The following is a 25,487-nucleotide window of genomic DNA, read 5'->3' on the forward strand; positions in this document are numbered from 1 at the left end:
TTCTGCATCCATTCTTCAGTTGAGGGGCATCTGGGTTGTTTCCAGCTCCTGGCTATTACAAATAAAGCTGCTACAAACATGGTTGAGCAAATGTCCTTTTTGTGTACTTGAGCCTCTTTTGGGTATATGCCTAGGAGTGGTATGGCTGGATCTTGAGGAAGCACTATTCCTAGTTGTCTGAGAAAGCGCCAGATTGATTTCCAGAGTGGTTGTACAAGTTTACATTCCCACCAGCAGTGGAGAAGGGTTCCCCTTTCTCCACAACCTCTCCAGCATGTGTTGTCCCTTGAGTTTTTCATCTTGGCCATTCTGATGGGTGTAAGGTGAAACCTCAGGGTTGTTTTGATTTGCATTTCCCTAATGGCTAATGAGGTTGAGCATTTCTTTAAGTGCTTCTCTGTCATTCGATATTCCTCTACAGAGAATTCTCTCTTTAGCTCTGTTCCCCATTTTTTAAGTGGATTACTTGTTTTGCTGCTTTTCAGCTTCTTTAGTTCTTTATATATATTGGATATGAGTCCTCTGTCAGATAAAGGGTTGGTGATGATTCTTTCCCAATCTGTAGGCAGTCGCTTTGTTTTGATGACGGTGTCCTTTGCTTTACAGAAGCTTTTCAATTTCATGAGGTCCCATTTATTGATTGTTGCTCTTAGAGCCTGTGCTGTTGGTGTTCTGTTCAGGAAGTTTTCTCCTATACCAATGAGTTCTAGGGTATTCCCCACTTTTTTTCTAGCCGATTTAATGTGTCTGGTTTTATGTTGAGGTCTTTGATCCACTTGGACTTCAGCTTTGTGCATGGTGATAAGTATAGATCTATTTTCATTTTTCTACATGTAGACATCCAGTTGGACCAGCACCATTTGTTGAAGATGCTATCTTTTTTCCATTGTATGGTTTTGGCATCTTTGTCAAAAATCAGGTGTCCGTAAGTGTGTGGGTTTATTTCTGGGTCTTCTGTTCGATTCCATTGATCCACCATTCTGTTTCTATGCCAGTACCATGCAGTTTTTATAACTGTTGCTCTATAGTACAGCTTGAGATCAGGGATGGAGATACCTCCAGAAGATCTTTTATTGTAGAGGATTGTTTTAGCAATTCTCGGTTTCTTGTTATTCCATACAAAGTTGAGAATTTTTCTTTCCAGGTCTGTAAAGAATTGTGTTGGCAATTTGATGGGAATTGCATTAAATCTGTAGATTGCTTTTGGTAAGATGGCCATTTTTACTATGTTAATCCTGCCAAGCCATAAGCATGGGAGATCTTTCCATCTTCTCATATCTTCCTCTAATTCTTTCTTCAGAGACTTGAAATTTTTTTCATACAAGTCTTTGACTTGCTTGGTTAGGGTTACACCAAGGTACTTTATGTCATTTGTGGCTATTGTGAAGGGTGTTGTTTCCCTAATTTCTTTCTCAGCCCTTTTGTCTTTTGTATACAGGAGGGCTACTGATTTTTTTGAGTTAATTTTGTATCCGGCCACTTTGCTGAAGGTGTCTATCAGCTGTAGGAGTTCCCTGGTAGAGTTTTTGGGGTCACTCACGTATACTATCATATCATCTGCAAATAGTGATAATTTGACTTCTTCCTTTCCCATCTGTATCCCCTTGATCTCCTTCAACTGTCTTATTGCTCTAGCAAGGACTTCCAGCACTATGTTGAAGAGATATGGAGAGAGTGGGCAGCCTTGTCTTGTCCCTGATTTCAGTGGGATTGATTTAAGTTTCTCTCCGTTCAGTTTGATGTTGGCTATAGGCTTGCTGTAAATCGCCTTTACTATGTTTATATATGTGCCTTGTATCCCTGATCTCTCCCGTACTTTAAACATGAATAGATGTTGGATTTTGTCAAATGCTTTTTCAGCATCTAGGGAGATTATCATGTGGTTTTTTTCTTTCTGTTTGTTAATATGGTGGATCACATTGATGGATTTCCGTATATTGAACCACCCCTGCATACCTGGGATGAAGCCTACTTGGTCATAGTGGATAATATCTTTGATGTGTTCTTGGATCCGGTTTGCAAGTATTTTGTTAAGTATTTTTGCATCAATGTTCATAAGGGAGATTGGCCTGAAATTCTCTTTCTTTGTTGAGTCTTTGTGAGGTTTAGGTACCAAGGTGATTGTGGCTTCATAGAATGAGTTTGGTAATGTTCCTTCTGTTTCTATTTTGTGGAATAGTTTGAAGAGAATTGGAGTTAGCTCTTCTTTGAAGGTCTGGCAGAATTCTGTGCTGAAGCCATCTGGTCCTGGGCTTTTTTTGGATGGGAGACTTTTGATGACTGCTTCTATTTCTTTGTGGGATATAGGACTATTTAGTTGATTTACCTGGTCCTGATTCAGCTTTGGTAAGTCAAATCGATCAAGAAAATTGTCCATTTCATTTAGGTTTTCAAATTTTGTTGAGTATAGACTTTTGAAGTAAGTCCTAATGATTGTTTGGATTTCCTCAGTGTCTGTAGTTATGTCCCCCTTTTCATTTCTGATTTTGTTGATTTGGGTGGTGTCTCTCTGCCTTTTAGTTAGCTTGGCTAAGGGTTTGTCGATCTTGTTGATTTTCTCAAAGAACCAGCTCTTGGTTTCATTGATTCTTTGAATTGCTTTATTTGTTTCTAATTGATTGATTTCAGCCCTGATTTTGATTATTTCCAGCTTTCTAATCCTTTTTGGTGTGTCTGCTTCTTCTTTTTCTAGGGTTTTTAAGTGGGTCATTAAGTTGCTTGAATGAGCTGTCTTGAATTTCTTCTTGAAGGCACTTAGTGCTATGAACTTTCCTCTTAGCACTACTTTCATTGTGTCCCACAAGTTTGGGTATGTTGTGTCTTCATTTTCATTGAGTGCTAGAAAGGCTTTAATTTCTTTCTTTATTTCTTCCCTGACCCAGCTGTCATTTAGTAACAAGTTGTTCAGTTTCTATGTGTGTGTAGGCTTTTTGCTATTTCTGTTGTTGTTGAAGTCCAGCTTTATTCCATGGTGATCAGACAGGATACAAGGGATTATTTCAGTCTTCTTGTATCTGTTGAGGCTTGCTTTGTGACCAACTATATGGTCTATTTTGGAGAAGGTTCCATGAGGTGCTGAGAAGAAGGTAAATTCTTTTGTGTTTGGGTGTAAAGTTCTGTAAATGTCTGTGAAGTCTATTTGATTCATGACCTCTGTCAGAGATATTGTTTCTTTGTTTAATTTCTGTTTTGTTGACCTGTCCTTTGTTGAGAGTGGGGTGTTGAAGTCTCCCACTATTAGTGTGTGGGGATCTATATGTGGTTTAAATTTTATCAATGTTTCTTTTACAAATGTGGGTGCTCTTGTATTTGGGGCATAGATGTTCAGGATTGTGATGTCTTTCTGGTGGAATTTTCCCTTGATGAGTATGAAGTGTCCTTCCTCATCTCTTTTTATTAATTTTGGTTGAAAGTCTATTTTATTAGATATTAGAATGGCTACTCCTGCTTGTTTCTTGGGTCCATTTGCTTGGAAAGTCGTCTTCCAACCTTTTACCCTCAGGTAATGTCTATCTTTGTGTTTTAGGTGTGTTTCTTGTATGCAACAGATTGCTGGGTTTTGTTTACGTATCCATTCTGTTAATCTGTGTCTTTTTACTGGAGAGTTGAGTCCATCGATGTTGAGAGAGATTAATGACCAGTGGCTGTTAGATCCTTTGATATTGATGTTGGCTGTGTTCATAAGGTTGTGTGCTTGGTTGCTTTTTGTTTTGCTGTAGTAAGGTTAATTATTTCCTGTGTTTTCTTGACAGAAGCTAATTTTCTTGGGTTGTATTTTACCTTCCAGTGTCTTCTGTGATGCTGGATTTGTGTGTAGGTATTGTTGAAATTTGTTTTTGTCATTGAATATCTTGTTTTCTCCGTCTATGAGGACTGAGAGTTTTGCAGGGTATAGTAGCCTGGGTTGACATCTGTGTTCTCTTAGGGTCTGCATGATATCTGTCCAGGCCCTTCTGGCTTTCATAGTTTTTGTTGAAAAGTCAGGTGTGATTCTAATGGGTTTGCCGTTATATGTTACTTGGCCTTTTTCCCTTGCAGCTTTTAGTAGTTTTTCTTTGTTCTGTATACTTACTGTTTTGATTATTATGTGGCGGGAGTATTTTCTTTTCTGGTTAAATTTGTTGGGTGTTCTATAGGCCTCATGTATCCTTATTGGCTTCTCCTTTAACTTGGGGAAATTTTCTTCAATGATTTTGTTGAAAATATTTTCTGGGCCTTGGAGAAGGGAGTCTTCTTTTTCCTCTATTTCTATTATTCTTAGATTTTGTCTTTTCATATTGTCTTGGATTTCTTGGACGGTCTGTGTCAGGAATTTTTTGGATTTAACATTTTCTTTGACAGATCTGTCGATTTCTTCCATTGTATCTTCTACACCTGAGAATCTTTCTTTCATCTCTTGTAGTCTGTTGGTTATGCTTACCTCTGTAGTTCCTGTTTTCTTCCCTAAATTCTTCCTCTCCATTATTTCCTCCATTTGTGTTTTCTTTAATTTTTCTAGTTCTATCTTCAGGACTTGAGTTGTTTTGTTTACTTTCTTCACCTGTCTGCTTGTATTTTTCTCTTTTTCTTTTAGTTCCTTCAACTCTGTCTCTTTTATTTCTTTCAGTGATTTAATTATTTTTTCTCTGAAGGCCACAAGCTGTTTGGCTGCATCCGTATTTCTTCACGAATGGCCCTAATCTGCTTGTCTTTATCTTCCTCCATTTCTTTACGGATAGCCATGATCTGTTTGGTTTTATCTTCCTCTAATTCTTTACGTATTTTATTTGTTTCCTCTATTATCCTCTTCATCAACATAGATGTAAGGTCATCTTCTTGATTTTCTATTATGCTGCATTGTTCAGGGCTGTTCGCCCCTGGATGGCTGGGTTCTGGAGATGCCATATTGCTCTGTCTTTTGTTGGTTGAGCCTTTACGCTGACCTCTACCCATTGAGCTGATTTAGGTGTTGGCTGTTAGTTTCTGTGCTTCCTGGAGTCCTGAGGTAGGGAGTATCCCCTTGGCCGGAAGATGATTTTTCCTGAAGGAGTCCTTCTCTGCTTTTTGGTTATGTTCACTGTATGGCCAGTGTTTCTCAGGAGTTGCCACTGCTCACCTCAGGTTTATAGCCCTGAGTAGTAGCTATGGTCTATGTTTGGCAGGGGGGGGATCTCCTCTTACCCATAGAATTTCTCAAGACAGCTGCCCCACTGCTGGGTTTCTTGTTATAAATTTAGTGTGCTGCTGCTCACTAAGTTTCCATGTACAGTCCTCTTGAAGAAACTGCTGATTCCCTAGCTGTGGCGTTTTCTCCCAACATGGAAACTCAGTCTGTTATCCTGGGGCGCACAGTTCTGTCCGGGAAAGTGGGAGGTGCACTCAGCAAGTCTCTGGGCCAGAGGCTGATTGCTCTGCTCTGGACCTGGAGAATGTGCACCTAGGTTGAGTTGGCGCCTGGGGGCACTGTTCTGGTCTGGAGGCTGGGTGCCTCACTCTGGACCAGAAGCTGTGTGTCTCTGTCTGGGATGGCAGCTGCAGGCACTGCTCTGGTCCAGACACTGTGGGTGCAGCCCTCTTGAAGGACCAGGGATTCCCACAGTTTTGACAGTCTAGCTATGGATAACTGGTTGATCCTTGGCACAGTATCTGAGCGCTGCTGTAATGGCTCTCTGGCTTTTGTAGGTCTGAGGATGCAGCTGTGTGTCCCAGTGCCCTAGGGGAACTCAATAATGGTGGCAGAACACAGCGCTCCTGCCTACACTAGAGTCTGCGAGAATCCATGAAGTGTTTTGTGCTGGGTGTCCTAAGCATTAGAGCTGCTGACCCCCTCCGCTGGGGGTTTCCTTCTGCCAGAGACACGCAGTCTGGTGCCCTGGTGCCCACAGTTCTATCTGAGGCGGCGAATCAGGTGCGCAGGCAGGGCTCCGTGCAGGCGCCTGTGTCCCGGCTCTGGCTCCTGGCTGGCTCCTGGGGCACCTGCAGAACCCGAGTCTTTTTCAGGGAATGTCTGGGTAACCTGAAGTCGGTCCCAATTGTTTCCTGCTCTGTGGGGTTATCTCTCTACTGGGAAATCCAGTCTATGGTGTTGTGGGCCCACAGTTCAGTCTGGGACCGTGACCAGATCGCGCTGGCGTGTAGCTCTGGGCTGGCGACCAAGCGCCTGGCGGAACCGGGATCTCTTCCGAGGTTTAGCCGGGTGAGTTAAAGCTGATTGAATCCCCCACCGTGAGGTATCCTCTCACCTGTGAAACACAGTCACTTGTGTTTTATGGCCGCGAGTTCTGATTGCTGGTCACTGTGCCAATCCTGCTGTGTTGCTCCTCAGAATGAGAGTCCTCCCGCCGCCGCCATCTTGCCCCGCCCCCTCACCTCTCTTATTTAAAAAAAAAAACTATATACAAACTCATTTAGTGTGTGTGTGTGTGTGTGTGAAAGCACCCATGACACTGCATTGTGTGGGGGTCAGAGGACAACTGTAGGAGTTGCTATATTTTTCAATGTCTGTCACAGGGTTCAAACTCATGTCCTCAGGCTTGGCCACGTGTCTTGGCCACATTACTTGCTGAGACATCTTGCTGGCCCCCTAATATTGTTAATGTAGAGATTTGTTCTGTTATCCAGCACATAATGAACTTTGATAAATGTACCTAGGACACTTGAAAAAAAAATACATATTAGATACATTGGAACTATCTTATGAAAGTCTTTTGTCACTGTAATTAATATTGTTATTAAATATAGTCTATGTGTATACTACATTTTAAAGTCCTTAATGCTCTGTTTATTTCTAAGGAAGGTGTGTCAAAACATCTGATTGTAAAACTGCTCTGTCTCCTTAATTTATTTAAATTTTGTTTTATATAGTTTGAAGCTCCTTTACTAGGTATATACTTAATTATGACAATTAACATTGTACAGATTTTAAAATCACTAGTAACATTGTTTTATTTTAAGAATTTTTCTGTTATTAATATTGACTCTAGTACCCCTTCTCCTTTGTTTCTCCTCCCCTGTTGTATGCAGATAGTATTTTGTGTCCAGAAGTCTTTGCTGTAATTATATGGTATTTTACGTTATTACTAGTGATGCTATCTGTGGGAACACTGTCAAAAGAATGACAAATGGTGAGGAATGCCTTGGGGGAACTGTGAGAGGCTTCACAAAAAAAAAAAAGAAAGAAAAGGCAGAGGGCCTTTTACCTCAGAAGCATTTTGTTCCCTGGATTGATCTTGAATGTGATTTGTGCCTCCTGTGTTGAACATTTTATTCTTGTTGGGTGTCAGAATAGTCTGGTGAAAGGACATGCTGGGTGCTGTGCCAAGTGCACCCTGAATCTAGATCTGGCCTTTTGCCTTGCTTTTGTGCTTTCCAGATATATTTTGTAGTATGTGCCAGGCAATGGTTTTAAAATTGGTCTGTCCTGAGAAAAAAATTCTGGGAAAGGTGTTCTGTTGATATTTACTATGTGTTTACTGGTGTTTGTTTACCTGTTCATTTGTTTGTTTGTTTGTTTTCTGAACTCAGCCTTCCTTGGATCATTGCTTCCTTTGTTACATTCATGTATAAAACTACACTGAAACTGAAGTCATGTTGTCTACAGCACTAAACTATAGTCCTCCCCAGTTTTTTAGGGCCCTCACATCCCAGGTCCCACATACACAGATCTGCACAGGTTGCTGAGAGCCGACACTGCCACCACTCCACACTCACGCACGTGCCACCGTCATTTTCATTTTGTTTAGGCTTCTAGGTAGGAGTGATGACTGTGCTGAGTTCTTGGTTGGCGTTCCTTTATAGTCACTAATCCTTTCCATGTGTCCACTGGCCACTCAACTATCATTATTCTTGTGCAGTGTTTATTCAAATAATCCTTCTAGTTTTTCAAACTGGTTTTAATGTAATTGAATAATTTATTGAGAGTTTTTCATGGGTGAGTGTAGGATGCATCAAATGTTTCTTTGGTGTCTATCGATAATAATCATATGACTTTTCTCCTTAGCCTGTTGGTGTGATGGGTCCCTATATGTTGAACCAGCCTTGCAAGCCTGAGATATATCCCAGCGGTCATGTTGTGCAATTTTTTTTTAAGCTTTTGAACTTGATTGGCTACTAATTTTGTAAACTTCAAATCCTTGGGCTTACACTGAACATGGCAAGGGGCTGGATGAAGGAAGGCAGAGTTGCTCCACAAACTATTTGGCCAAATAAAGCCACTCATAAGTGGGAAATAATTGATTAATATCTTATAACTGTAATTTTCAAGATATTGATATATCAGTGGTAATGCAACTTCAAAGTACAGTCTTACAATCATTTAAGTATTTAAACACTCTTATTTAAATGTTTTTCTAGAGTCACATTGTATGGATATGATTCAAACAACACAGAAGAGTTCATTCCCTATCACAGAAGGTAATATTCTTCCTTATATTGTGGCCATCACTGTGGGAATGGAAAGTTGACCTTGTTTACATACAGAAATTAATTCCTTGTCTGCTGGACAGATTTAGGATGAGGAGGAGAATCTGGTGATGTGAGTGTTATGTGTTGAGGGCCTATGAACTCTTGCCTCTAAACCTTTGCCATCTTACAGTGTTGGAAAGACTGTGGGATTAGTATACTCCTAGGTCTGTGTTGAAGAATTTCTTTCCTCACCTAATTAAATAACCTTCATTTGGATGTGACTTGGGAGGACTTGAGTACTCCAAAGTGGCAAGTGACATTGAAATAGGAGAGTTGAGATAGTTGATGGTAAGCAAGGCTTATTCACAGCGATTTCTGCTCCTGTTAAGGTGATGACGTCATTGACTTTGGTCACAGGTGATTGTAACAGATAATGTTGTTGAGTAATCACTACTCAGCAAACTTGTATCCATCATAGACTCTTTCAGTCAGTGTACAGGCAAAGTGAGGTTTTATGGTACAAGATGTATGTAACCTACAGGCTTTGAATTTGTAGGAGATGAATAATGTATTTAATTCTGATGAATGGAACATAAATAAATGTGAGAAAAATCTAATATTTCTGGAATATATTCATCAGCAAACCAGTGTTATAGTGTAATTTCACATGAGCTACTGTGGATAAACTTAACACACAAGGTTTCCTTTTCTTATTCTCTGTGTGTGTGTCCAGTTAACACTACAGTGTCTGTACAGATGGGTAAGAAGGTTCTGCTGAGCTGCCCTCCTGTTACACTGACAAAGGCATTAGTAATCACATGGGTGATAACCCCCAGAGGCGGACCTGTCTGCATAATAGCCTACAAAGCAGACACAAAGGAGACCAGGGAAAACAACTGTACTGACAGGAGAATCACCTGGGCCTCCACACCTGACCTGAGTCCTGACCTGCAGATCACCACAGTGGCCCTCGAGCATGCTGGATATTACTCATGTGAGATAGCAGCAAGTGAATGTTATTGCCAAAAAGGACATGACCTCCAAGTGCTAGGTAAGTGACAATGACACATAGTGTGGTATTTCAGGTCACCAGATTTTAGATAGAAACAAATGCCTTTGTAATTTGTTACACAACTTAATATTTTTCCCCCTTCTATCTCTACAGTCCCCCCTGAAGTAACCCTATTTTCAGGTGAAAATAGAACTGCAGTGTGCGAGGCAAGTGCAGGCAAGCCGGCTGCGCAGATCTTCTGGACTCCAGATGGGGATTGTGCCACTAAGAGTGAACCACACAGCAATGGCACCGTGACTGTCAGGAGCACATGCCACTGGGAGCAGAACAATGTGTCTGCTGTGGTCTGCTCTGTCTCCCATTCGACTGGCAACCGGACTCTGTCCATAGAACTGAATAGAGGTGGTGAGTATCATTATATGTTGTTTGTTTGTTTTTAAGAAATAATTAACATCTCCATCCCTGATCTCAAGCTGTACTACAAAGCAATAGTAATAAAAACGGCATGGAATCATGGATCAATGGAACCCAATAGGAGACCCAAAATAAACCCACATACCTATGGATATTTGTTTTTTGACAAAGAAGCCAAAACCATTCAGTGGAAAAAAGACAGCATCTTCAACAATGGTGCTGGTCCAACTGGATGTCTATATGCAGAAAAATGAAAATTGATCCATATTTATTACCCTGCACAAAACTAAAGTCCAAGTGGATCAAAGATATCAACATAAAACCTGATACACTAAATTGGTTAGAAGAAAAAAGTGGGTAAGACATTGGAAATCATTGGCACAAGAGACAACTTCCTGAACAGAACACCAACAGCACAGGCTCTAAGAGCAACAATCAATAAATGGGACCTTATGAAGCTGAAAAGCTTCTGTAAAGCGAAGGACATAGTCATCAAAACAAAACGACAGCCTACTGACTGGGAAAGGATCTTCACCAAACCTACATCTGACAGAAGGCTGATATCCAAAATATATAAAGAACTAAAGAAGTTAAAAAGCAGCAAACCAAGCAATCCAATTAAAAAAAATGGGGTACAGAGCTAAACAGAGAATTCTCAGTAGAGAAATACAGAATGGCAGAGAAACACTTAAAGAAATGCTCAATGTCCTTAGCCATCAGAGAGATGCAAATCAAAACGACCCTGAGATTTCACCTGACATCCACCAGAATGGCTAAGATCAAAAACTCAATTGACAACACATGCTGGAGAGGTTGTGGAGAAAGGGGAACCCTCCTCCATTGCTGGTGGGAATGCAAACTTGTACAACCACTTTGGAAATCAATCTGGCACTTTCTCAGACAATTAGGAATAGTGCTTCCTCAAGATCCAGCTATACCACTCCTAGGCATATATCCAAAAGAGGCTCAAGTACACAACAAGGACATTTGCTCAACCATGTTTGTAGCAGCTTTATTCATAATAACCAGAACCTGGAAACAACCCAGATGTCCCTCAGTTGAGGAATGGATACAGAAATTGTGGAACTTTTACACAATGGAATACTACTCAGCAATTAAAAACGAGGAAATCATGAAATTTGCAGGCAAATGGTGGGACCTAAAAAGGATCATTCTGAGTGAGGTATCCCCAAAACAGAAAGACCCAAATGGTATACACTCACTCATATAGTCCTATAAGATAGGATAAATATACTGAAATCTATACACCTAAAGAAGATAAACAAGAAAGAGGACCCAGGGTACAATGATCAATCCTCACTTAGAAAGACAAATGGGATGGACATTGGATGTAGGAGCAAACAAGTAACAAGACAGGAGCCTACCACAGAGGGCCTCTGAAAGACTCTACCTAGCAGTGTATCAAAACAGATATTAAGACTTATAACCAAATCTCCAGCAGAATGCAGGAAACCAAAAAAAAAAAAAAAAAAAAAAAAAAAAGGAGGGGGAGAGTTAATACGACCTGGAGAGGACAAGATTTCCACAAAGACCAAATATATCTGGCCACAGGGGTCTTTTATGAGACTGTTTCTCCAAACAAGGACCAGGTATGGATGCAACTTAGAGCCCCTGCTCAGATATAGCCCTTGGTAGCTCAGTATCCAAGTGGGTACCCTAATAAGGGGAACAGGGACTGTTTCTGACATGACCTCGATGGCAGTCTCTTTGACCCCCCCCACACACACCTGGAGAAGCAGCCTTGCTAGGCCACAGAGGAGGACTTTGCAGCCAGTCCTGAAGTTACTTGATAAAACAGGGTCATATGGAAGGGGAGGAGGTCCTTCCCAATCAGTGGACTTGGAAAGGGGCAGAGAGGAGATGAGAGTGGGAGGGTGGGATTGGGAGGGAAAGAGGGAGTGGGATACAACAGGGATACAAAGTTAACAAACTGTAACTAATATTAAAAAAAATTAAAATGAAAAAAAGAAATAGATGTTCACATGAAGCTCGTGCAGCTTGTGCATGTGACATTATTCAGACTGTCTTACAAGAAATCCTTATGTCAAGGGCCTTGCAATGAGGAAGTCAACCAGGATTATCCAGGAATTCTGGGAACTGTTTGATTCATGAAAACAAAGATGATGAATGCAGAGCAGCAGAAGGCAAGTAAGATGGAGCAGAGACTATAGTGGTGGTGCTTCAAATCAGAGAACACTGTGAGAGAGTAAAATACATTTATTTTGAATTACATCACCAAGGTTTCTAGAATGTATTACCATAATGACTTCATGAAACTCTATGTGAGATTTTAATCACAGGTTAGACTGACTGCATTTTTCTATAGCTGGGAGGTAAATTTCCTGCTGCATGAGCACAGATGGTCTCAGAGCACATTATTTCAGAGGAAACATGGTCCTCAGGGGCCTTTGAAAGTGGAAGACAGAGTTTCTGTGATATCCAGTTAGACCAGCACCATTTTTAATCAAAACGACTCTGAGATTCCATCTTACACCTATCAAAATGGCTAAGGTCAAAAACCCAAGTGACATAACATGCTGGAGAGGTTGTGGAGAAAGGGGGATAGTCCTCCATTGCTCCTGGGAGTGCAAGCTTGTACAATCAGTTTGGAAATCAACCTGGTACTTTTCAGAAAGTTGGGAACCTCAAGACCCATCTTTACCACTATGGGGCATATGCCCAAATGATGCTCCATTATGTAAAAATGACATTTGCTCAACTATGTTCATAGTGGTTTTATTCATAATATCCAGAAACTGGAATCAACCCAGATGTCTCTCAATGAAAGAATGAATAAAGAAACTGTGCTACATAAAAAAAGAAATAATTAACATTTATTTTCCTTTTTAATTTTAATTTTAATATTTTCTTCACAATTTATTCATTATATATCCCAACTGAAGCCTCCTCCCTCACCTCTCCCCAATCCTACCCTCTGTCCCTCTTTCCCCTCATTTGCTTCCCCTAGTCCATGAAAGGGGGAGTTCTCCACCATTGCTGTCTGTCCATAGCTTGTTAAGTCTAATCAGGAGGAAGAATGGATCCTCTTCCTTCATGGCTTGTAGAAGCTGTATCACCAGGGTCAAGTGAGCAATGAGCAGTCAATTGAGTTCATGACAGAGGTAGCCCTTGCTCCCCTCACTCAGAGATCCACATGGAGACCGAGCTGCCAAAAGGTCACATCTGAGCGGGGGGGGGGGGGGGGTCTAGGTCCTCTCCATGCATGGTCCTCCGTTGGTGTATCAGTCTCTGCAGGACCTCCTGGGCTCAGATCTTTTAGCTTTGTTAGGCTCCTTGTTGGGTTCCTGTCCCCTCCATGTTCCTCTGTCCTTATCCCTCTCTTCTTCATAAGACTCCCTGTGCTCTGCCCAAGGTTCGGCTTTGATTCCCTGTTGGATGGATCCTCTCAGAAGACCCTCTAGAGTGGGTTCCCATCCTGTTTCCTCTCTTCCACTGCCTCTGGTGTCTCTGTCGACAGAACAAAATGACAGCCTACAGAATGGGAAAAGATCTTTACCAATTTTATATCTGATAGAGGGCTAATATCCAGAATACATAAAAAACTCAAGAAATTTGGCACCAACAAACCAAATAATCAAATTACAAAATGGGGTACAGAGCTAAGCAGAGAATTCTCAACAGAGGAATATTAAATGGCAGAGAAACACTTAAAGAAGTGCTCAGTATCCTTAGTCATCACATAAATGCAAATCAAAACAACTCTGAGACTCCATCTTACACCAATCAGGTTGGCTAAGATCAAAAACTCCAGTAAGTGACAACACATACTGGAGAGGAGGTGGAGAAAGAAGAACTCTTCTCCATTGCTGGTGGAAGTGCAATCTTGTACAACCACTTTGGAAATCAGAAAATTGGGAATTGCACTACCTCAAGATCCAGCTAAACCACTCCCAGGCATATACCCAAAAGATGCCCCACCATTCAATAAGGACATTTGTTCAACTATGTTCATAGTAGCTTTATTTGTAATAGCCAGAAGCTGGAAACAACCTAGATGCCCTTCAATGGAGGAATGGATACAGAAATTGTGGTACATCTATGCAATGGAATACTACACAGCTATTGAAAACAAGGAAATCATGAAATTTGCAGGCAAATGGATAGAACTAGAAGAGATCATCCTGAGTGAGAGAACCCTGAAACAGAAAGACAGGCAAGGCATACACTCACTTGTAAGTGGTATTAGCCGTATAATATAGGATAGCCATCTACAGACCTAGAGAAGCTAAACACTAAGGAGGACCCTAGGGAGCATGCTTAAATCTCATTCAGAATGGCAAATAATTAATATTTAACTCATTCTTTCATGAAAGACAAATGTTCTAATTTTATTCTGTTTGTGACAAATATTGTGGCCAAAATCTACTTAGGGGTTTAAAGAGGAAAGTCAATCAATAACTCAATCTGAAGCCATGAAGCTGCTTGCTAGCTCCTCAGACCCATGCTAAACTATCTTACCTGTGTAGGGATTGGTGCCATTCATAGTTCACCCATAGTTCAGCCTATAACCTCTCAGGTGGCTCCACGCTGTGTCAAATTGAGAGTTAAAGTTAGCTAGGACAACAGACCCACTTCAAATACTAATAACAAGTTTTTAGTTATCACCTGAACTTCTAAGCAATTAAATATAAATTCGAGAAGTTTTCATAATCCATGTATAAGTTTCAGTGATTTGCTAGAGTGTTCACAGAACTGAGAAAGGCACCTTCCTTACTATACTTGTTTATTATAAAGACTGCAAGACATAGACAAATCAAAGAGATTCATGGGGCCCTTTTTGGAGGAAGGAGCATTGAGCTTCATGCCATCACAAGAATTGCTATTCTCTGACTTCTTTGATGTTTTCCTTATACAAAGACTTTTCAAAATGTGTTAATTAGGATTTCTATTAAGATTTTGTCACATAGTTAATCATTGATCATTGGTGATTAACTCAATCTTCAGCCTTTTTTCCTTCACAAGAGGTTTGGTGGTGGTGATGGTAGTAGTATCAGGATCCAGGTCACAGTTTCATCTTTCTGGTGGTGGCACCCACCATGAAGCTCTCTAGGAGCTTCTAGGCACCAGCCTTTTTACTGGCATACTGAAGATATTTTTGATATGGTGGCAATTTTTAGGTGCTGTATTTCACGAGATGGAACACAAGTACCACGTATGTCTTTTTTTACTTTTAATTTAAAAATTATTTTGAGATAGGGTCTTTCTATATAGTTCCAGCTCTCCTAGAACTTGTGAATAGGTTGTGATCATCATAGACCTGAATTCTGTATTTCAGTTTCTGTGTTCCAAACAGAATTCAGGTTAATCCATTCTGAGATGGTTTTTCATGTTGCCCCTTTCCCCCTCCCCTGAAAAGTCCTCTTCCCCTAGTCTCTTACAGCTAGTAGGCCAGCAAGGTGCTACCTTCATCCCACTTCCTCCTGACACTCAGCAAGTGCTGAGTAACTGTTCTCATTCTTCAGATGTTTTAGAGAATGGCTTCCTCAGTTAGCACTGTTTGATGTTGTTTAAGGCATGTAAAATAATGTTGAGAAGGAAAACACCACTGGAAGTATCAAGAGACTCAATTAGGATTTGTGTTGTGCAGGTAAAGTAGTAAAACCAGAGTGGCATCAGCAAAATAACAGACATATTGATCAATGGAACAGAATCGAGGGCCCAATATTTTATAAATATTCTAAAAATATTCACTGAGGAAAGATAGCATATCTAGTAGATGGTATTGGGAAACTGGATATCTAAATATAAAAGAATGAAACTTGATTTCATCTCTTTGTACACAAATACATTCCAGAAAGACCAAATATCTCTATGTTAGATCTGTAACTCTAAAACTTCCATAAAAAGAGCAGAAAGTACACTGAGTACACTCAGCATATAGGCTCAGATAATGACTTTCTGAATAGAACTCTGGTTGCTCAGGAAATAAGATAAAAACTCAGCATTAGGAACTGTAGAGTGATTTATGTTCTGTGCCTGGCCCTTTAAAGGATCCCACTTGCTAGTGAACTGGCCCTTTGGGAATGCTTAGAACTGCTTGACCCTATGACCATCAGTGTCACTAATCTCTTAGACTTGTGGAAACAGGAGAGAATATAAAAAGCCAGCAGAGGCTGAAAGAGGTGATCCAGGTGACAGAAAACTAGGGTCAGGGTGTAGGGTTAGGAGACAGTTGGGATAAGAAACCACAAAGAATTAAAAAAGTAGCACAAAGAAAAAAAGAAGAAGCTGCATGAGATTTTATGAGATTAAAATGTTTCTCTTAACTGACTGAAGATACAGTCTACAGGGTGGAACAAATCTTTGCAATCTACAGACTTGAGAGAGGATTAATATCTAAAATATGCAAGGCATTCAAAATCCTAAGCACTAGGAAAAACAACCAAATTGAAAAGCAAGTAAGGGAATGGAATATAGAGTTCTCAGAAGGAGAAATAAAAATGTGTAAGAAACATGTTAAAAACTGTTTACCATCCTTAACCATCAGAGTAATGCAAATTCATACTTTTTGAGATTTGTATTGTAATCGAATCAGAATGGTTACTATCAAGAAATAAATGGCTAATATTAAGAAAATAAAAGTCAATGGATGTGGGGAGTGGGGAACCTTCATGCATTTTTGTTGAGTGTACAATTTATGTAGCCACTGTGGAGGTCAATGTGGCTGATCCTTTAGAAAACTAGAAACAGATGTACTATATGACCAAATTCTTCCACTCTTGGGAATATACTGAAGTACTCTAATTACAGAGAAAATATGCCCATCCGTATTTGTGGACACTCTAGTCCTCATAGCTATGCCCATGGCTACAATAATGAAATGAACATTGGAGAGGCCACCAATTACTTCTGGGATTTAAGGCCACAGGAGGTAACACATACCTGCACAAGATCAATCCAATGCCTTTCCAATGAAGGAGTTAGGGATAGTTAATGGTTTCTTGAGGAGAGAGTGTCAGTTATCTTTAAGGGCATTGCTCCTTGTAGCCACCAACCCAGGAGTTTATGGGCTACATAAACTGAAGCCATTGGGGTTTTAAAACAAATGAACAAAAAAGACACAAAGTTGGTGGGGTGATAAAGTGGGGATATGGATCAGGTAGGAGTTATAAGGAGGAGTTTGAAGAGAACACAAAATACATTATATAAAATTCTCATATGTTTTAAATGAAAAAGAGTAATGCCTTTCAAAAGACTAAAATTTGCATGGGATGCACTTCAGATAGAAAACTTCGAGGAGTTAAGCTGGATTTGACCCAAAACACTCCTCTCAAAGCACTAACTTTCATAGTAGCCAAAGGTGCTGTGCAAGCTGCCCCAAAGGGAGGCAACTGTTAGTACCACCTAGGTCTGAAGCTTGTGAACCATAGCAAGGCTTGTCCTTAAGTGGCAATCATATCTTGGCAGCAACCATTAGCTGTCCAGTGATATGTAAAGCCCACTCAAGAGGAGAAAACTCATGGCTGGTACTGGAAAGCTAGCTAACTAATCAAAGTTATTGAGGTCATTGATGTTAGAGAGGAACCTACCACAGCCCTTCACTAAAAAAGTATAATGCTTATATAAATTCTAAATACCCTTATGCCTACCAATAAGTGTGACTCTTACCAAAGAAGCGTCTCTTTGCAATAGAAACTGTCATGAAAAGGTACAAATCGTAAAATGCAGAGAACCCTGATTGTGGGATGGTTTGTCCCGTGAATACAGCGAGAGCACAATTCCTACATCTAATACTCAGGAAACATTGTAGAAGAGGGGACAGAAACATTCTAAGAACCGAGAACCAGGACATCTGTTGTAAGATTGTGTCTCCTAGAAATGACAGAGAAGCTCTGCTCATGAAACCTCAATAATATGGCTTCCTAAATAAGACCTGAACAGTTGATAAGCAAATATGGAATGGAAATCTCATGGGACCTCAGTCCTAGACAACGAACTACAGTTTACAAACAGTTAAGGAGTGCTGAGAGTGGGCCAATAGTCTGTCCTCAGGGAGAGCCCTAACTGGTTATCCAATATCAAGGAGTGGGACTGAAATCATGGGCATGGAGAGAAACGGAATGGACTCAGCAGATTGTATTTATATCTTATGTATAAATATGTAACGATAACAATTTAAAAGGAAGAGGCTAGAATTTGAGAGTATTGGGAGGTGGGCACACCTGGAGGAGGTAAGAAGAAGAAAGAGAAATGGACGGAAGCGATGCCATTATATTTTCATGAAAATAAAATTTTCATGGGAATTTTCCCCTTATAAAACTGGAAAGTATTACCAATACTCAGTGTGCATTTGGTCATTTAAAAATATTTGTTGTTGCCTATCAAGCTTAGAAGCAGGACATGATTCCTGAACTTGACCCTGAAATGGGACATGAGTTGTATTTGAATTATACATTTTTACATTCTCTAAAACTTTACGACTATTTTTAATGATTTTAAAGCTATTTGCCTCTAATTTATTGTTTAGAACTATTATCAAACTGACCTGACTTTCTACCCTTTCCTCTATTTAAAGGTACTGCTGGTACCCTGCATTCCTTGCTGACCATTCTTTATGTGAAATGTGGCCTCTTGGGGATTGTTCTGCTCAACATAGCATTTGCTTTCTTCCAGAAGAGAAATTATTTCAGGTAAGAACTGAAAGCTGAAATGTTAAGATGCAAATCAAAACGACCCTGAGATTTCACCTTATACCCATCAAAATGACTAATATCAAAAACTCAAATGACAACACATGCTGGAGAGGTTGTGGAGAAAGGAGAACCTTTCTCCATTGTGGGAATGTAAACTGGTACAACCACTTGGGAAATCAGTTTGGCGCTTTCTCAGATAATTAGAAATAGTGCTACCTCAGGATCCAGCCATACCACTCCTAGGCGTATATCAAAATTTGCTCAGGTACACAACAAGGATATTTGCTCAACCATGTTTGTAGCAGCTTTATTTGTAATAGCCAGAACCTGGAAACAACCCATATGTCCCTCAACTGAGGAATGGATACAGAAATTGTGGTATTTTTACACAATGGAATACTACTCAGCAATTAAAAATGAGGAAATCATGAAAATTTCAGGCAAATAGTGGGATCTAGAAAAGATCATTCTGAGTGAGGTATCCCAGAAGGAGAAAGTCACACATGGTATATATTCACTTATTTAGACCTATAAGATATGATAAACATAATGAAATCTATACATCTAAAGATGATAAACAAGAAAGAGGACCGGGGTAAGATGATCAATCCTCACTTAGAAAGACCAGTGGGATGGGCATTGGATGTAGGAGCAAACAAATAACAGGACAGGAGCCTACCACAGAGGGCCTCTGAAAGACTCTACCTAGCAGTGTATCAAAGCAGATACTGAGACTCATATCCAAAACTTCGGCAGAGTGCAGGGAATCATATGAAAGAAGGGGAAGTTAATATGACCTGGAGAGGATAGGAGCGCCACAAGGACCAAATATATCTGGGCACAGGGGTCTTAAATGAGATTGATTCTCCAACCAAGGACCATGTATGGATATAACCTAGAACCCCTGCTTGGATATAGACCATGGTAGCTCAGTATCCGAGTGGGTACCCTAGTAAGGGGAACAGGGACTATTTCTGACATGAACTCAATGGCAGGCTCTTTGACCTCCCCACTCCCCAAGGGAGAAGCAGTTCTGCTAGGCCACAGAGGAGGACTTTGCAGCCAGTCCTGAAGACACCTGATAAAACAGGGTCAGATGAAAGGGGAGGAGGACCTCCCCTATCAGTGGACTTGGAAAGGAGGAGGGAGGAGATGAGAGAGGGAGAGAGGGATTGGGTGGGAATGAGGGAGCGGGATACAGCTGGGATAAAGTTAATAAAATGTAATTAATAATGAAAAATGAAAACATTGTCAAATTTGGAGTTCTCAGTGAATTGTCATATTCTGTAGCCCTGTCATGGTTGCTTCTTCAGCATCAGGCTTTTTTGAATAGTGGAGCCCAAGCACAGGTGCCCACAGCTCTGGTAAGAGCTTCTCCCTTGCTGCAGTTATAACTAAGGAGGAACCTATCCAGACTCCTCTTTTAGGATTCAGTGGCAGAAATGAAGATGCTGGAACATTATGAGAGTCTGTTTACAAGTTCTAAATTTCTGGGTTCTTCTGTTCATTCCCGATTAATTGTACTTTATGTTGCTTGTTTTTGTTTATTTCTAGAAAATGAAAATCCAGATTTCTGGGAGTCCATTAGTCTGATGACACAATATAAGAAAACAACCATTTGCAATCAAGTTTCTCATTGACATCCAGCTTACCTGTTCCTGCTGTTTTCATGCTTGTTTGTCTTCATGTTTGTATGAATATATAGGTAAAAGCTTGGTGCTTACCATCATATATGCTATGAGTGACTCATCTACTCTCTCCCTTCCCCACTTCTCAGTCCAGAGAAGAAAATGTCTTACCAAAGTTGAACAACAGTGATGGGTGACTTCTTCACCCAAGTCCTTCTGGAATGGCCATCAACTTCTTCTTCCTAGATTAATTTTATGTGATCATAAATGTTACACTGTCAGGTGGCGTGCCAAGCAACATCTTCAAGTCGGCCACTAGCTGACGTTTTTCTTTGCTTGCTTGCTACCAGGTAGCATGACAGTTGCCTTTTGTATTAATCATTGAATACACGACTAAACTTCTTCTTTTTAAAGCAGCATCTCTTCACTTTTGTAGAAGGTTAAAGTTCATCCCACCTTTCCACCTCTGTAGTCATTGGTTTTTTTTTTGTTGTTGTTTCTCTGTTTTATTTTAGAACACCTCAAAATTATTTCCATAAAAAGTTTATATACCCTGTTTATCCATTCCAAATGGTGTTAGTTGGACAATAAAGAGATACAAAAATGGCAGTGTACCAATATTGAGTTCGGGTCTTAAGAGGTCCTGGGTGTTTCTACTTTCTGTCCTATGGTAATATCAAAGGCTGAGACTGCTAGCAGATGACAATAGAGCATAGCTGATCCATGTAATTTCAGACTTTTGTCTCTTTGTTGAGGCCAGCTGAAGGATCCAGGAGTCAGCTTCTCTTTGTACAGTCCAGCAAGCTCATCAGACATCAATCAAAATCATCAGACATGAGCCTGTGCTTATCTTTGACAAATGAACAGTCACTGCCATACAGTTCCTGTGGTTGCTTGTCATATAGCATCTTTGTGGAATTAAGTAACTCATATATTCTTCAACAACATTACTCCAATTTTGCAAGTAACTCATACATTGCTCAATAACATTACTCGAATTTTTTAATTATAGACATAGCTAATATTTCAATTTCCCTTGCATCTAACTCTGATCATTAGCTCTGGCAAATGAGATGTGTGGTGTTTTTAGGATAGCCCTTTAAAGGAAAGGACATATAATTTTTTTCTTTCTAACTAAGCTGTGGAACTGCAGTACTGGTGTGATTCCTGGAGGCCCTAGAGCTAAGCTGAGCCATGGGTAAACCTGAGGATGGAAGCTAGTAACTGAAGTGGAAAAACTCAAAACAATGTTAGGACTTGGACCTGATGGCCATAGACTTGCCCCATCAGCTCAACACCATCTATTTGTTGTCACAATGTGTGAGAGAACAAACTACAGTGTTCACACCACGGCTATTTTGGATTTTACTTTGCACATAGCTGAGTTTAATTCTAATTAAAAGAAATGCTTAGTTGGTCACCTGGGAAGTTTACTTCATCAAAGTTGGTTTTGTTCTATTTATATGCACGTGATAGATTATTTTTGTTCTTCCCTTCAAGGTAAACAGCTTCAGGAGATAGTAGTAATGGAATAGACAGTCATCTCCAGACAACTTTAGAACTGTGGCTTATGTAGGGTTAAGGAAGGCTTGTGGTGGGAAAGCACTTGAAATCTGAGGAGGTGAAAAGATAATCCGGTAATTAAATGATCCCTAGACATTTGAGGACTTGTCTGTGCTGGGATTGGGGAGAATAATCACTGCTATGGGCTCCTAGGAAGTATGTGAGTAATGGGGACAAAGGAATTAAAACAAACCAGACTCATCACTCATCAGAATGACAGATGTGACTTCTCTACTCCCCTCTCACTGCCACCATTTTTGATGTGGCCTTAGACCAGATGTGAAAAATGTTTCCTTTTGTTGAACATACACACACACATACATATGCACAAATATATGCATGTATATGCACACACTCATGCACTCATGCATGTTTATGTATTGTAATGTTCCCATGCCTGAAACTTGATGAACATGAGTATGTCTTTCCACACTACTAGATTTTACTAAATAACAATAAATTCACAAAGCACGCTCTTCTCTTTGCCAGGTAGCACCAATTCCCTTGACAGCTGGCTGAAACAACCCAGCTTCTTTTGTTCTAATCTTAACCCTAACAGTCACTCTCAGATCATACTTTCCATATAGCATACGGAAAAATATATGTATTTATATATTTATGTATGTGTATATATGTATGCATCTATCATTTATCTGTCTTCTTTCTATGTATCCATCCATCTATCATCTATCTACCTATCATCTCCATATGTAGGTTACAGAAGTGCATAAAAGGAATAAAAAAATCTGTGGCAGTCTGTAAGAAGTTTAAAAGCAGTCTAGCTGAGAGGCACAGACAGAAGCTGTCAGGGTTGTTAGAAGCATCTTAAGAGAGAGGAAGGGTCCAATAACTAAGTTGTAAGGAAAGAGTTCGGCTGCCTGAATCAAGCTGTGTAAGTAAGGTGCAGAGCAGGGAGGCGGTAGAGGCAAATGGTGAGACAGATGAAATGGTAGATGGACTGATGGCCAGTAGATGAGATCACACCAGCAGTGAGGACCAAGCCACGATTGAAGCCCTGGCACGGTCAGCAATTCTCTTCTTGTTGGTTCCTTGACTTACACATGGGGTGGTTGGATGACAGGAGGGTGAGGCTGCTACCATCACAGAGTCAGGTGTCCCCCTCCTTATGTGGTCTAGGGGACAATGTTTTAACCTCCCCTCACCTAGTACATTCAACAAATCCTTGGGCCTGGTTTTCCTGACTGACTTTCACATACTCGTACAGTCCTAATTGGCCTTGATAAATATGTAGGTTGATGCTGTCCCTATTTTTGTGAATAAGGAGGGTAGTCTGATCACAACATGATAATGACACACAAAAATCAATATGGTCTCAAGTTGAGGGAACATGAGAGCACAACACAGTTGAGGACCACTAGATGGTGCTTTGACTTAATCCTTTTGAACATATTGAGACAAACTAAAATCGACTTAGCTTCGGGAAAAGTAATCCTGCTTTTCTTTCTGTACTTTTTTTCTGAGAAGCCTGTATCTCATGAACTCTTTAGCTTTTCTTGGGTATTATCTGGGATGGCTACAAAAAGAGGTGGGACCAAACTTCTACTTAAGGAGGAAAACACCTTTTCAGTTCCTAAACATGCACTGATATTTTCACTTAATTTAGGTAGAAACATTTTGTTTACCAAATGAGTTGGGAGGGGATATTCACACTTCAGGGAAAGAATCAAAAAATTATTTTCATGGTGAAGTCAAGATTAGTACTCGTTTCTTCAGGTGGAGAAAATTGCTTGTTAGTGCCAATGGCTCCATATAAAATTAGTTTTCTTTTTCCACTTCTTAGGCCCTCCCTCATCATATCTAGAGGCACACATGGTATTCTAATGCTGGAAGGAAGCTACAGATAAATTAGGCCAACTTCCCCATTTTCTAAAAGAGGAAACCGAGACTCTCAGATTCAGTGGTCATGGGGTGTCACCAAGAAAATCAGATGCCCTGCTTTACTCACCAAGAGAAGGCAGCTGCTTTCTAAGGCCAATCCAGACAATGGTGTTCTCAGGGGACGAGGTTTGGTCATCTCTCCTTTGGACCATATCTTACTCATGAGACCCCAAAGCTGCCCCCCACTTCATCTCTCTTGTCTGATTGAGCAAGCTCATCTGATAGTTCTTGGGAAAGATCTAACCCCTAGAAAAGAAGAGGAGAAAATATTTATACTGATTAGACCTTGCTGGGCAGAGCTGGGCAGAGCTGGGCAGAGCTGGGCAGAGCTGGGCACAGGTCTTTACAAGAGAAGAGCCTGTGGAGATCTGGTACAGTGTGAAAAAGACAGAATGTGTGAGTATGCCTTGCTAATGAGGATGCTGGCAATGAAACTGAGTTAAAAGCTGCATAAGAATCTGACAGTGGGCGAGCTCAGGGAAGAAAGGCATAGCAGAAAGAAAGGATGAGCTGCATGGGTCAGGGTGGATCTCCATTCGGGTGACAGAAGCTGTGTTACTGCCTTTCCCGCATCTTGTATTTCATGAATTCATTTGGGAATGGAAGACAGTTATTGAGAATGCAGGCAAGGTTCTTCAGAGCCAGCTAATCTTGAAGAATCTATGAAGTTCTCTGAACAGAACGTCCAGACCTTCCGACTGGTTCATCCAAGGTTGATTTGCAGATCAAACGAAGAGCCAAGAACACTGGCTCATATGTACTGGAGAACCAAAACTGTTTTGCGACAGGGAGTGGGTCTGATGGATGAGGCTGATAGAGAGGGGCGGGACTTTCTCTCTGAGCTGATGATGCCAGTGTTGATTAAGTACTTCTCCCTGTTCTGGTTTCCCACCATGAAATAGGAATACAATTCTTAGTATTCGACCAGCTCAAGAGAGTATTTTGAAGGTAATCTTTATCTGGTTATTAATGTCCCTACAAAGGATGCTTGTCTTTCAGCCCAGTTTATCAACTTCCAAAGAGTCCTCATGTCTGCATAAGCTCTCAGGAAAACATTTCAGTGCTTTCTTTCTCATGATTCCTCCTCCTCCTATGTAAGACCCAGAGAGGTCACACATAGATCAACACAGGCAGGATCCCACTCCCAGTATATCCTTCCACTCTGAAGCTCCAGAAATTTAGTCATTGTGAAAGAGAGAAGAGGCAAGCATTCAGAATTGCAGAGGGAAGCTCTGGTGTATCGAGGGTATCTACAGCTCTTACCAGATGAAGAGAGAAAGCATTCACAGGCTCATATTCACAAACAGTAAACAGAACATAATACATCAAAAACAGGACAAATTGTGAAGTTCAACTAAATATTAGGGCTTTTAGAGAAAGAAAAAAAAATACATTCCAGATTGCTGGAATGATTTGCCTGCCAGTAAAAACAGGATCCTGCCTGGGAGACAGAATTGTATATGAGAGACTGCTCATATTCTGTTGTCTATTAATATGATGAAAATGCTTGAGTACATCACACTTTCCAGTTTCTCTTCAGAAGAGAACAGAGTGCCAGAGGGCTCCTGAGGAGAGTGGTCTGTGGTTAAGATGAGATTTACCACCATTCTGAACAGCATCTTGTCTACCATGCAGCATCTTGAGGCTCTGGGGCAGCCAGAGAACCTGTTAGAAAGATGAATATGATGTGGTTGTCAAGCCTTTCAAGGGACATGAACATGTCTATAGACCTCAATGAGGTTGTAAGGGACCTAGGAACCAGGCTAGGTATGTATTCTGTTTTTCCTGTAAGACCTCATGGTTTATTTACAAACCTTAAATTCTTTCATTGCCAGCTTTACAGCTTTTAGCCTGAGGATACCATTTGCAGTATAACATCTTTAAAGAAACATTCCTGCCAACCTGCCGGTTCCA

General features: G+C 40.5%; 1 protein-coding gene across 1 annotated transcript; it reads left to right on the plus strand.

Annotated features, from left to right (window-relative positions):
* Nucleotides 1–7,905: 7,905 nt before the first annotated feature.
* Nucleotides 7,906–24,475, plus strand: LOC129689846 (cell surface glycoprotein CD200 receptor 2-like). Its single transcript, XM_055625245.1, has 6 exons — nucleotides 7,906–7,909; nucleotides 8,299–8,391; nucleotides 9,116–9,433; nucleotides 9,548–9,796; nucleotides 18,366–18,480; nucleotides 24,298–24,475. Exons 1-6 carry the CDS (start codon nucleotides 7,906–7,908, stop codon nucleotides 24,473–24,475), a joined length of 957 nt encoding a protein of 318 aa, XP_055481220.1.
* Nucleotides 24,476–25,487: the final 1,012 nt, after the last annotated feature.

This window comes from Psammomys obesus, unplaced genomic scaffold (genome assembly GCF_907164565.1).
Source record: "Psammomys obesus unplaced genomic scaffold, mPsaObe1.curated_primary_1811, whole genome shotgun sequence".
Classification (NCBI taxonomy): domain Eukaryota; kingdom Metazoa; phylum Chordata; class Mammalia; order Rodentia; family Muridae; genus Psammomys; species Psammomys obesus.

Bases quoted from the DNA above. Each gene is read 5' to 3' on its own strand.
- LOC129689846 (XM_055625245.1), top strand. The intron at 9,434-9,547 runs GTAAGTGACAAT...CTATCTCTACAG, and splicing joins ACATGACCTCCAAGTGCTAG to TCCCCCCTGAAGTAACCCTA. The intron at 18,481-24,297 runs GTAAGAACTGAA...GTTGATTTGCAG, and splicing joins CAGAAGAGAAATTATTTCAG to ATCAAACGAAGAGCCAAGAA.